We start from the raw sequence: 14,280 nt of genomic DNA, 5'->3' as shown, positions 1-14,280 counted from the left end.
TTTATGAGTGTGGTGCAGCAACAATTTGCGGGTGGCTGTTGCCTAGAAGGTGGAGCGGGTCGTCCTCTAGGAAGAGAAGTCGGCAGTTTGATCCTAATCTCCAGTTTCCGGATACAGAAGTGCCCTTGGAACTGAACCTGACTTGGCCCCTGAAGGCTGTGTGGGCAGGGTGGTGTGTAACCGATCTGCACACAGATGAACTGTATTAATGTGTGTGCGAATGGCAGAAATTATTCTGTAAAATGCTTCTAGTGGTCATCCAAAGAAGCACTACAGACCATTTACAAATAAAACTCCACTTCTAGTAAATGTGTTTTAAAAAGGGCACAGCTGGCAGAAGTATGTGCTCCGACTTGACAAATGAGTTTGACTTCCCTTCCATTTCAGTGCACATGGTTCATGAGACTTGTTTGTTTTATAATATCTGTTACGGGTCACTTATGTAACGCTGTGTCAGGTGTCATAACTCTGCCACCTCCACCCATCTGGTTCTACCAGGAGTGTAAAACAAACACAACCTAGATCTGGCAGCCTATTCGTAACCTGTCAGAATTAAAGTGATTCAGTGCCACGAAGAAAACAAAATTCCCCTTAAGAAAAACACAATGACTCTTTCTGATTATCAGTTTTGTTCAATCCATAGTTACTCTGGGTTGTTTAAAAGCTACTACTCTCCAGAGCTGAGCCAAACGAGTTCAGCTGCAGCTCAGCCAAGAAGATAGAGGGAGGGGGAATGTGGAGACTGTAAAAGCCTCAATCGCATTTCCCAACTCTCTGCCAGTTTCTTAGAAATTCCTCCTGCACTCTGTGTGTGAAGCGTCCCCCCCCGGCCGCATGGTGGAACTGCACTGAGCTTTCTTTTAAGTCACGTGATTTAGAAGAAATCAGGCCTGTGGGTCAGGCTGCGTCTGGCAGAGCAGCAGAGAGGCTGCGACGGCTCTTGACTCAGCAGTTGTTTCGTAATTTGTGGTTGTTAAGTTTTATTTCTCTTATCTGAAGATTACTCAGTTAATAAATGGCTCTCGGTGAGACTTGAGATATTTAATCTATGCTCTTAAAAACATGAACTCGTTTAGGTTAGACACAAGGGGCACTCCAGCCCTGAGAAAGTTTAAATGAAGACTCTATTTTAGTAACATTCTTGTGATTCTGCTTTCTCCATCATGTCCTATATGTTCTCTCTAGTGTTCTCTATCAATCCACCTGCATGTTGATCTATGTCTGGAATACCAACTAGTGATGTGACAGGAATTTTAAAGTTTATATTATCTACACTATCTAAGTGTGTTTATCATGATACCTACTATAATATGGATATTTTCTGTGTTGTCGACACATCATGTGATTGGTTCAAAATGGATTGTGGGTATTTTAGATGAAGACATCGAAACGTCCCTGGCAAATAAATCCAGGAACTTTAGGTTTGCGGATTTTCTCTGTTCTAAATGCAGTCCTGTTAATCACATGTGGTCATTTTTTAAGCAAGGTGCTTTTATCATGAAAAGGAATGTTAGAGTTTCAAGTCATAATTTTGCAGAAAGGCCATAAAGCTGTTTCTGGACATGCTCTGATCTCCTGACATTCTCTAGAAGGGCTGTCTGTGAGAACGCAAAAGAGGCTCCGGACTTTCTCTGGAGTTTCTCCGGCCAGTCCCCTAGTAAGAGCAGGATGCCGGAATGAGCCGATGTGAGAACGTGGCAGGAGTTCGTCTGGAGGGGTATCGATGAAAATATCAACATCGAAAGTACCCAGTGAGTCATATCAGGATGATAAAGCGGTGGCACGCCCATAGACATTTTTGTGATGAAGGCCGGTGTTGATGAGCTGTAAAAAAAAAAGCGTGATCTCAGCAGAGGAATGAAGACGTTACATCCTGCCTCGGTGTGTTGCACCAACCCTGAACTCACCAGCGATTCCTGTGTTCCAGGGTTTCCTGAGGGGGAGAATCTGCGGCTGCGTCGAGGCAAACTCCGCAGAAACTCAGGACCCCATCGTGAAACGGCTCGATAAAGCACAAACAGAAATGTTCACTTTTGGTGTGAGAGGTTGCCATAAGCTTAAAGAAAGCATGGAAGTGTCTTTTAATGGGAGAACTTCACCATCCCAGTGGAGGTGGAGAGGCTGAGGAATGAGGATGCACATGAGGAAATAATTCAAGGCGGACAACAGGCATTAGGTGGAAATTACCATCTGGCAAAAAAAAAAAAAAAAGAAAAAAAGCCGACCTGAAGCACAAAGAACCACATGAATGCACACTTCCCTATCATTAATGAAATTTAAAACAATTGTTTTCGAACAGGTTTCGCTGCCTGCATTTTTTTTGGACGGGCAGCCCTTTTGTTTTCTTCCTGTGTGTGCGTTGATGTGCCACTTTGCCTCGTGGCCACACCCACAGCAGATGGCACAGCTGAAGAGAGACGTCTCCACAGAAAGGTTATTTCAGGACAAAAGGGGAGGGGACCGACTGTAGAACGGCCGCGGCTATAGCCACCTCACACATCTGCTGAGCCCCAGTTAAGTGCCCTCAAGAAAGAAATATTTAGTGAATGAGCCAGGTATTCTCTGACGTGAGTGAGTGCCTGGTACCTGTCATTCAGCCAACATGAACGTCTTGTTGTCACAGTGTTGTTGTTAATTCTTGGCTGCATGGCACAAATGGTTTCAGCTTTGCACATAACAGATGTGTTAGTCATTGCCTTGTGGTCACTTGAAGGGTTGTGGCTACACTGTTGGATATTGTATGGCCAAAATCAACATAATGACATTTATTTAAAGACACAATAATAAACACCTGATATCTACGCACTTGCACACATTGTTCAACCCTGGCCCTGTGTTTTACAATCAGAGTTAATGCAGTGAATCCAGAGAGAGAAGCGGCATGTTGTATCCGCAGCAGTAAATCGCTCTCTAACCTCTCACTGGGAGGTTTCAGAGATCGTACAAGCATTTCCTGTCTCGGCACTAAAACGCCTCTGTTAAGTAACAGACACATAGTTGGGACTGGCTGTTACTCATTGAGAGGGTGAGAGCTGTTTACACTGCTGTTAGCTCGGCCACCGAGCTGCTGAAAAGTTCACCCTTTGATATACAGTGACACGTGTCTCTAAATACACTCTGACATATACAAATATAAATATTAAATATGGATATATATGACCTTTACAGGGTTAGGGTTAGGGTACAGAGGAGGGCAAATCAATTATTTGTGATACATCACTGCAGAGATTCAGGAAACTCAAGGACCTGCCAAGTTCACGGACCTGCCACATTCAGAGAATTAAAAAAAAAATCATGTCGCCTATTTAGTTTTTTGTTCTTGCTGCTCTTTACCTGAGTATTTACAGAAGTTGAATACTTCCAGGGCCAGAGATACTAATGTTAAACCTATGCTGGTATAAACATGCATGGTATGTTTGAGTGAAGTTAAATATGCTCTCTCTGGATTTCACTGTGGCTGAGTCAACTTTCTGCTGAACCACAGTTCTCCATTGATGTTGTTAGGCCTCAACTCCCTCCATCACATTCTAAATTGTGCACAAATATTTAGTTGGACTTATGGATGAACCGATTAGAATTACTTCGGCAAAGGTAAAGTCACTGTGAAACACTTTTTTTGCCTTGTGAACATGGAAAGCCTTGTGGCAATTTCTTTGAATTTCGTACAAATGTCTACTTGGACCCACAGACTCAGGGATGAACTCATTAAAATTGATAAAAAAGTGATGTTCAAAGGTCACGTGACTTCACAAACCCCTTTTTTGCCTCCTGAATGTGTTACTGTAAGAACATCTGGAGAAACTCAGGTCCAATTTTGGGCAAATATTCTCTTAAAACTCTTGGATTAACAGATTAGATTTGGGGGGGTCATAGGTCAAGGGCACAGTGGCCTCAACCACCATGTTTTTGGCCTCTTGAACTGTCATATTTAGGGGAACTGAACACTGTGAGTTTACTCTTTGTTGCTACTGGACAGAAGTTATGGGATGGGATGCGTTCTTCTGAGTGCTAATAGTGTGTAATTTTATTTGAGGGTGTTAGAAGATTACCCAAACCCTCAAGGGTTGTTTCCAATACATCACTGTGTGTAAAGTGTATCCATTATGAAGTGATGTTTCAAGTGTTCACTAGAGAAGCAGACTGGTGGTTTTTCATTAAATTGCCATGATGTAAAATCGTTATATAAAATTATATAAAAGGCAGAGTTTTGTTTTGCACCTCGATGCGGTTTTACAGGCTGCGTGCCATTCTGTGGTATGGCATACACCCTATCTGTGTGTGTGTGTGTGTGTGTTTGTGTGTGTTTGTGTGTGTGTGTGTGTGTGTGTGTGTGTGTGTGTGTGTGTGTGTGTGTGTGTGTGTGTGTGTGTAAGAGACACAGCAACAGACATGGTTTCAGGTCTTTCCAGTAAATCGTCACACTCTAGTAAACCGTCCTCTTGGTCCTATCTTCCTTTCCTCTTTTTACAAGTTACCTCCTACTAACCCAGTGCCACCCACCACCCAAGCAAAAGCTGTGCCGCCGACATGAAACCTTGTCTCACAAGGCCGAGAGAAACATGGCTTTGGTGTTTCCAGAAAGTCAGCTGACTTATTGCCACTCCTCTCTCTCTCCCTCTCTCTCACCCCCACCGATTACTTTACCCTCCCACAAAACCACACACATAGAAATGCGCTTTTTTTTTTATGTCAGAGTTGTTTATCACAGCCAAACAGTATTGGATTACAGTAATACATGAGAGTTTGCATGAATTAGGCCCCTGTGCAGCTCACTCTGTGTTTGCGCCAGACTGTCAAAAGACTCACATTAAAGAGAAAGTTCACCCAAAAATGAAATTTAACTCATTCTCTTCTCTTCACTTTGCCGATGGAGGGTGAGTGAAGTGTTTAAGTCCACAAAACAATTTGGAGGTTTCAGGGGTAAACAGTGTTGCAGCCAAATCCAATACAATTGAAGTAACTGGGGACCACTTCTTCAAATATAAAATTCAAGTGTCCCCAAGCCCCGACATTCAAATCTAACTCGAAACGGCGTCATTCACACCATGTTTTAGCCTAAAAGCCTCTGATATCCTCCTCAGAGCTTTGTTTGCACGTGGATCACAGATGTTATTTGTCAGTGGTGAGTAGATAATAAGTGAGTTTTCATTTTGGGGTGAACTATCCATATAAAGTTCATGCTCCTACAGTGAAAATGTAAACTTGAGGACCCAAAGTACCAGAGGTAAAAGTAAATTCTAACAATTATAAGTTAATGAAGGGTTGCTAATAACCATCCCTTTGTGCATGTGACAGCTAAAGACTGCTCTGGTGTTTCCAGTAAGTCACATGTCTAACAGCTACTGAGACACACCCACAAACACAAGAGAATCTATCAATCATTAATATTCTAGAATTAAATCTGCATTAGTGAAAATGTTGTATCTCCTTCTCAGCTTAATTCCTCACATTAAACTAAATACCAGAGAGTGTAAAAATTTATTTATAGATGAATATATAAGATCATCTCCTTCAGTTTGTATCAGTTTCCCCATAAGTGCAAATATGAAAACTTTAATTTTACAGGATAAAAAATGCTGAAAAGTTGTGCATTCATGTAAACAATTTGTTTTAAATATTCAAGCATTGTGCTTTTACTTTGCAGAGATTTTATTTTGAAGAGTTGTGAATTTGGGTTTGAGGATCGTGCCAATCTCTGAAATAGCCAACATCCAAAGAATGGATATGGAAAATAACACCCAGTTCAGTAAATCATTCAAACTAAGCCACATGAATAGTTATAAAACACATTTTGTTTTATGAATAACATGGACTTTAAAATCTTCTTTGCAGATAATCCAAGTAGAATGAATACAAAGTTCACTCTGTACAATAGACTGTTTATAAAAAAGCTCTAGAGACAAGGTTCAGCACACAAACAATAAAATGTTACAAAATAAGACAGTATAATTTAGGACTCATTAATGACGAGAGCGTGTGATCGTGTGGCGATGTGCCAATGACCTCCTGCCCCGATGTACTTTGTGTGTTTCAGTATGAACTGTATTTGTACAGCGGCAGCAGTTATAACTGAAAACTGGTAGTAAATACACATCCACACCTGAAATCCAACTCCTGTGGCTAGTTTTATTTTTGTCTCATTGTTCCCTTGTGAGGTTTCCTTTCAAATGTAAATGAAAGCAGGAGTGCGTGTGTGTGTGTGGCACAGAGAGAGTAGTCGTCAGCCCGTGTAAGATGAGCTGCTCTAGTGAGGGATGCTCACGTTGATGCCTGTTATCGATCAAGAACAGCACAGCAGTGGTAGAGAGATAGTTTCTGTATCGCAATTTTAAAAGTATTATTGTTAAAGTTGTATAGATTGTCATGTTCATAAATTTATATTAGGGCTGTATTGGAAAAAATGTGTAGAATTTTAGAATAAATTCATGATAGTACAAGAATAAAGTCTCATGACACAAGTACGTGGGACCAGCACATCCAGGGGAATTGTTTAAATGATGGACTCTGGCTTTGAGGTCTTTACATTCAGTGTAACTCAGTGCACGTTAATACATTAATGAGCAGTGGGTAAACGATGTAAAAGTAGAATAAATTTTGAATGCTGCAATGTCTTCATTACGTTAAGACAACAAAGCTTGGATGTGTTTGCAAGGAAAGACACTAACAGTCTGAGACATTTGCGCACGCACACACACACACACACACGTACACGCACACACACACACACGTACACGCACACACACGCACAGTAGTACTCCCATACAGAAGTTGGCAAAAATTTGAAATTTCAAGCTGCACCCTTGATTTTACCACTCAAACTTATAAATAAAAGACCATCAATTGTGCCGACAAATAATCTTTTGTCCTGATCATTTCCCTGGAGATTTGCTCTTTAGACCCTGTTTTCAACTTGTTTGGCTATGACGAGCTTTTGGAAGTCGTCGTTTTCACAGGGACGGTTAAGAAAACTCTTCAGCCAGTACTTCACAATAAGAGGCAGTGATGTATGATACCTGCAGTGCATTCCCCCAACTCTGATTAGAACCTCTCAGGCTACAGATCGTAGATTGTGAAGAAAACCTTGGTGCAGCTTTTATTTGTTTCACTCCCATGAACTTGACACATTTATGCTTAAAAGTTATGTTTTTCTTTCCTGTCTGTGAGCTCACAGTCAAGGACAGGTCCTCTGCACAGGATCATCAGTCAGTGTCAGTGCGTATTTCTGCCCGTATACATTAACATTATTTCTTAAAAAAAAAAAGCAAAACTACAAAGTGCCATAAGTAAGTGCCATTTAAGTGCTACTAAATTGTTAGTTTCAAAATTGTATTCAAGGTTTTTCGGAAGAGGTTTGTTTTTCGTACAATAATGAAACAGAGCAGGAACGGCTTGACCTTTTGTTTTATTCTATAAGGGTCAGTATCAATGGATTGTACACCTCCCATAATGCACCTAAGATCCTTTTTCAAGGTTTCATTTCTCTCGTCTAAGTTTGTGAGTCTGGGATTCTGTTGAAAAGTATCTCCAAACTGAATCTGATCAATGTTTTCAAATGGTGACACCCCAGTAATCTCTTCAGCCAAACCTCCAGCAGAGCATCAGGAGAAATAACTCAAACGTTTTACACGGTGTGACTTCTCTTTTCTTTCTGTGGAACCATATTGTTTTTCTCCCGTTTTCCACCCACTTCTCCTTTCTTCCACATTTTCTCTGCTCTCGGGTTTCTCTGTAATACTGTAAGGTCTCGACCAAGTGTCTTGAGATAATGTTTAATTAATTATTATTATTTTTTTAATTATTCAATTATTTAATACCCACTATCCACCAAATGCAGTGTTTGTCCTACACAGGTACTGTGTTTCACATCCTGATGTCTGTGGTTAGAATTAAGTGTGATTAATTATTTAAAAAAAAATGATTCTCAAATAGTCAGTATGATGTGTATCTACATTAAACCACAACACAGTTGTTCTATAACCTTAATCAAGTGCAGCATAAAACAACACATAACAACCAATACTCAAATGTTATGGAGAAAATAATAAATTAATAATAACAGCATTCAGCACTTTTCTGTGAAATCATATATCACTCTCATTCTTGGTCATTGTAAGCTTATCACAATAACTTTGTAAAATAGCATGTGATGTCATTTTGGGAAACAAACCTTAAATATTTATATTCAGGAGAGTCCTGTGCAATCCAAGTATTAACAGCAGTGTGGCATTCTGGGGGATACCAGCCAGTGTCATAGACAGAAAAACCTAGGGAAATACCAAGTCGGCCAGATCTCACCCTGCTGGTTATTGTGTGTGTGTGTGTGTGTGGGTGTGTGTGTGTGTGTGTGTGTGTGTGTGTGTGTGTGTGTGTGTGTGTGTGTGTGTGAGTGTGTGTGTGTATGTATATTAGGGGAAGTAACCAATTTACAATTCTGTCATTTCACAACTATTAAAAAACGACTCCAGCTCAGGAGGTTGTGTTGTTTAAATCCGTCTAGTAAAATGTTTATTTACTTGCCAGTGGAAAGCACCAGAAATACCTTCCTCTGTTTCCCTTTATCCTCCAAACACATACAGCGAGTCAGGTGTGTTTTTGCAGCCACCTCATGCGAGGACGGGCAGGGCAGAACGGTTGTGAGCTGTGGGTTTGCCACCATTTCTTTTCAACTTCTCACAGACAGATTTAAGGGGTAATGTTTCTTATCAACAAATCCAGCACGAAAATGACTGTAAGCGACAATCTGTTTAGTCAAAGCCTTACAATATGTTTCCACTGTGTCGCGAGACTCCATCATTGTCAGGAAACTAATAAAAACACATCAGTAAAAACACACTGGACGAAGACATATTCCTGCATTAGCATAAATACAGAAACATACACAATGAGAAGCTCGGGTTATAATGCAAAATATATATAATATAATATACAAAACTACAAATGGGAGATTATTTGGAAATGTGTTAGTGTGTTTGTGTTAACTCTGTATATTGTTATTTAGGTCATATAATTTTCAATCTGTGCTACGACTGTTTTGATGCTGCTATTACTGTCTTTACTATGTGTATATATATATTAAATCTTTGACTATAGAGAGAATCCCCTTTCAATTTCATTGTACCTGAGTATAATGGTAATAAGGATCTTCTGATTTAACATTTCTGAAAAAACTTCTGCACATTTTTACACAGGTTGCTATGTTTTAGGCAACACCTATTTCTTTCTGCATCATCCTACAATTGATGTTCCTGTAGATGGTTGTTCTGTTTTTTTTAAATTCACCAACTGATGCATAATTGTAAGAATCATCAAATCGCAACTGTCGTATCACAACTTTTCACCGGTACTTTGATCAAATAGTGATCACATTGTGGCGTTAACTGCTAACACACACTGAACTATAAGCAAATAACTAGAAAGCCATGAAATACAAGTGGTGGAAGAATTCAGGATACCCATTTATATTGAAGCCCATTATTACCTCCAATAATCACATCCAGGTTTTTTAGTTTGAGCTTTATTGAACATTGTCAGATGTTTTACAACATTTTAACTGATTTCTCAGAGAATGATTGATGGGTCTTTACATTACATTACATTACATTACATTTCATCTAGCTGACGCTTTTATCCAAAGCGACTTACAATAAGTGCATTCAACCCCGAGGGTACAAACCAAGAACAACAAGAATCAAGACAGTACAATTTCTTCGAAATAAAGCAAAACTACAAAGTGCTATAAGTAAGTGCCATTTTAGTGCTACCAAAGTGTTAGTTTCAAAAGTGGTTAGTGGTTGTTGGTTTTTTTATTCAAGGTACAGTCGGAAGAGGTGTGTTTTTAGTTTTCGGCGGAAGATGTGTAAACTTTCAGATGTACGGATGTCGAGTGGGAGCTCATTCCACCATTTAGGAGCTAGGACAGCAAACAGTCGTGATTTTGATGAGTGTTTAGCTCGCAGTGAAGGAGCAACGAGTCGTGTTTTGAACCGGATGCGGGCAGCCACTGGTAGCCAGTGTAGGAAGCGGAGGAGCGGAGTAGTGCGAGTGAATTTAGGTTGGTTAAAAATCAGTCGAGCTGCTGCATTCTGGATGAGCTGCAGAGGTCGGATGGCAGTAGCAGGTAGACCTGCCAGGAGGGAGTTACAGTAGTCGAGGCGTGAGATGACCAGGGCCTGGACCAGAACCTGCACCGCCTTCTGAGTGAGAAGGGGGCGTATTCTCCGGATGTTGTAGAGCATGAATCTACAGGACCGCGTTGTTGCAGTAATGTTGGCAGAAAGGGAGAGTTGGCTATCGAGTGTCACACCCAGGTTCCTAGCAGTCTGAGTGGGGGTTAGCACGGAGTTGTCAAAGTTAATAGTCAGGTCGTGGGTGGGAGAGTTTGTCTTGATGGAAAATATCAGGCATGTTATTGTCTCTGATATCTATGAGTCTGTAACTTTGGTGCAATGTATGGCTGGTTGGTTGGCTGGTTGGAGGTTTGGCTGGTTGGAGGTTTGGCTGGTTGGAGGTTTGGTTGGTTGGACATTTAGCTGGTTGGTTGGACGTTTCATTGGTTGGATGTTTGGTTGCTTGGACGTTTGGTTGGCTGGATGTTTGGCTGGTTGAAAATTTGGTTGGTTGGTTGGACGTTTGGCTGGTTCATTTCGTTGGTTGGTTGGACATTTGGCTGGTTGGACGTTGGGTTGGTTAGATGGTTTGTTTGTTGGTTGGCATTTGGCTGGTTGGACGTTAGGTTGGTTAGATAGTTGGTTCGTTGGTTGCAAGCTAATTGCATACTTCATTGTTCAGGAACCTCATGACGTCGAAACTGCTCGGCAAAAAGTGTGAGTCTCTCTCCAGTTGCTTGCAAATCAGAAAGAGCAACACTGGACTGAGTACAGCTGTGTTTTGAACCACTTCTTTTAACAATCATCTCATGGTTCAATGATATTATTATTATTGTACAGACCTAAAAACAAACATGGGTATTCCTGTCAATGAAAACTGCATTACTATTAAGAGTTGGAGCTGAGGTCCATGCTTACCTCAATAATGTCCTGGGAATAGTTGTAATCTAGAAGTTCACATCGAAGAGAGAGAAGAGAGAGGACATGAGTGTGGTGATGATTGAATTAACCTGATTTCATGCTACTTGGGTTCATCTTTAACACTTTATTGTGTTGATGTCTTACCGGGGCTGTGGTCGGGTGAAACTTGAAATCTCTGGCAAAAGTTGCTTGAATAGTTATCTGTCTCGACCTCGAGTGAGAGAGCCCAGTCGGGGACCAAATGGTCCGATCCACAAACTGCAAACAAACAGCAGCGTTAAACACACGACTTGCTCAAGTTCTCCAGCTTCCCCTGCTCACTGTAGTGTTTCGACCAGAGGACATCATCCTGCCAGTTTTATTCCTCACCTTGCTGCTCTGTCTTCACTGTACTGTCGACCGTGTTCTCCTGGGTGGACTCCTCCATCATTGACACATCAATGGGTGACAGAGTATCGCTGTAGTCTGTGTCGTCCTCTGTCTTGACCACCTGGTTCAGCAGAGACATAAAAGCAAGACAGAGTTAGGACTTTCCTACAGTTGCACAAGTTGTATGTTTAGCTGCTGCACCTACACATGACAATAACATCATCATTTGAAATCAAATATGTATTTACCTTCCTCTTCTGCTTTTTGTCCTTTGCTTTTCTGTGTTTATCTGTGAGGATGAAGGGAAAAAATATTTTGGTTGGTTGACCTCTTAAACTGTAGAACAAACTGATCAGCGTGCAGCAGACGCTGAGCACAAATCGCTCGCTCACTTCCTGTCAGCTGACTCACCTCCAGACTTCGGGGTGACAGGCAGCATTCTGAAGACGCGCACGGCTTGTTGGCCCTTGTGGATGCTCTTGTCTTTCACCTTCTCAATGTCAGGCAGCGAGTTCATGGCGTTGCGGAAGTTGGCTTTCCACGTCTTTGGGTCGGGGTCCTGGCCATGAGTGTACTTCCCTGCAGGATGAATTTTGTTCAGTCACTTTCATACATTCTTTTAAAAACAAAGTCAAATGTTCTGCTTCTTGATTTGTAGACAGTGTGTATGTTACTCACCGGTGTGGATGGCCCACATTTTGAACAGAGAGGCGTCCTTGTCCATCTCCCAGCCGTGCAGAGCCGCGTGCTTCCAGGGAATGCAGAACATCTTCTGGTCCTGGAAAATACAGAAAGACTGAGCATCTACTGTAACTCATAGAATACTGTTTTCTATCTGTCGTAGCCAATTTAGGAAACAAAACATTCTGACGCTAAATTTTTTTCTTCTCTCATTTCCTTGGCACACATAAGACTATGTGTACATCTGTGAGACAGACAAAGTCTGATGTACCAGTCGGTGTCAGGGTTGAAAGTCAGACTTACTGCCACCAAAAACAAAGATGCTGAGAGTAACAGGCAAATATGGAGCAAGGAACTTTCCATAATGAATACAAGTTGAGCCCTGCAGATATTCACTACATGAAGACTGACCGTTTAAACGACTCATGTGCTGCTTGAGGAAATCGACCTTTTACCTTGTCAACCCAGTTCAGCCCTGAGACGGTGTTGGACTTGATCATGTTCTCCAGCCACGGCCTCATCCTCATCCTCTCGACAGGCATGTTCGCCTAAAATATGCAGCAGAGAGGAAAAGTCTTTAGGTAAACGAGGAATGCTGTGTGGGAGTGTGTGGGAGTGCGTGTGTGTGTGTGTTTGTGCGTGAAGCTGATTTACAGTAAGAGAGCCTCTGCTTTGATTTACTGCAGCCTGCTGTTTTACGCGCATGCAGGAAGGCGAGTAGAGTTCATGGCCTGGGCACGCAGGGGTGCATGAGCGGGTGTTTATGTTCCGGAGTCAACGCAATGAGACAAGACATGATCTGTGATATCTGTTCTCAGCAGAACAGTCACAGATATTGCAGTATGAGGCATTCGGTGTAAGAATAAAGTCTTAAGTTAGTATAAGATCACTTACAGTATTTGCTGTTGTATTATCCGTAAGAGGGAATGCGTAAAAGCTATTGTCCGGTTGGAGAAAGTGTTCTCCAGAGTATCTTCCCTTCTTCTCTTGATCTTGTCTTTGTGTTTTCCTCTTGCAGACTCTTCCTGGTCGGAAGTGAACATAAGCTGTCGATAACGGCGCATTCATTGTATTTATACACACCGAGAGCTGCACACCCGGTTTTTCCAGGGTTCGCACTGCAAAAAGTGTCCTCACCCGGCGTGCACACGTCGCCTCAAAATTAAATTTCTTTCACGGAGCCTGGAGGAAAATTAATAAGTTCTTCATACGACAGCAGCTCAAGTTATTACTGCTACAAGTTTATTAATGACAGGCTTATTCCTTTTCTTAAATAAAGTGTGTGTGCATGTTGTGAGGCAGAACAGGTTTAACTAGAAATCATTTCTTCTAGTGGAATGGCGCATGCGCTGCTGGTACTTCAATTCAGCGCCTCAACCATTTACAAGAAATCATGCTGTTTTCTTTGTGTGTGCAGCCAAACGTTTGGATGTTTGGTTGGTTGGAAGTTTGGTTGGTTGGACGTTTGGCTGGCTGGACATTTGGACCTCTCTTTGTAGTGCTATGACCCTGTCTTTCACCTCAGACTGTTTGTTATGATGATATGAGTTTATGTTGGCATTAAGTGGGCGCCTTTATTTTCCTTATGTGGTTATGAGCTGTAGTCTGTAGTAACGTTGCTCTTCACAGCTCCTGAGTGCAACAATTCAAATCCGTCAAATTTGTGGAACTGACTTTCTGTCTGTCTCTCCGTCTATCGGTCTGTCTGTCTGTCTGTCTATCTGTCCGTCTGTCTGTGTGACCTTATTTCACCTATGGTGTCACTTGTCACCTCTGACTTCTGGTTTAACCTGACTGATAAAGTAACAACAAAAAAACGAGGTATAATTGAGCTAAACAAAAATTGAAGGAGATGTGCTCTGACATATTAAACAATCAATCAATGTTTGATCATTTCATTTCTTTGTGTTGCTGCAGAGGAAGTAATCTGGGCATCCTCCACCTCGACAACAGGAAGAGGAGGCAGACATCGTGATGGACCAAAGTTGTCTGACAGCAAAAAATGGGGACGTACAGTAAAACATTTGGTCTGTGGTTAGAAACCATCAACGTATCAAAGGTAGTTGTTTATGTGCAGCTTTCATATCATATGTCTGACATTCACTTACCAGAACCCAGTTTTCTTTCATAAGACTAAAACATTCCTTTGAGTTCAATAACATGTAAATATATACCACAAAAGCTCTGTAATAATAAACTATAC

The 14,280-nt window shown here is 41.4% G+C and overlaps 1 protein-coding gene across 1 annotated transcript; it reads right to left on the bottom strand.

Annotated features, from left to right (window-relative positions):
- Positions 1-10,690: 10,690 nt before the first annotated feature.
- LOC133019352 (interferon regulatory factor 1-like) lies at positions 10,691-12,619 on the bottom strand. The gene is made up of 8 exons (XM_061085791.1): positions 12,533-12,619; positions 12,075-12,174; positions 11,808-11,975; positions 11,645-11,685; positions 11,397-11,517; positions 11,172-11,285; positions 11,026-11,053; positions 10,691-10,852 (listed from the first exon to the last, which is right to left on the bottom strand). Exons 1-8 carry the CDS (start codon positions 12,617-12,619, stop codon positions 10,765-10,767), a joined length of 747 nt encoding a protein of 248 aa, XP_060941774.1. The 3' UTR covers positions 10,691-10,764.
- Positions 12,620-14,280: the final 1,661 nt, after the last annotated feature.

Source organism: Limanda limanda, chromosome 14 (genome assembly GCF_963576545.1).
Source record: "Limanda limanda chromosome 14, fLimLim1.1, whole genome shotgun sequence".
NCBI lineage: Eukaryota > Metazoa > Chordata > Actinopteri > Pleuronectiformes > Pleuronectidae > Limanda > Limanda limanda.
The sequence above is the reverse complement of the archived record's forward strand: the minus strand, read 5'-3'. Positions and strand labels throughout refer to the sequence as shown.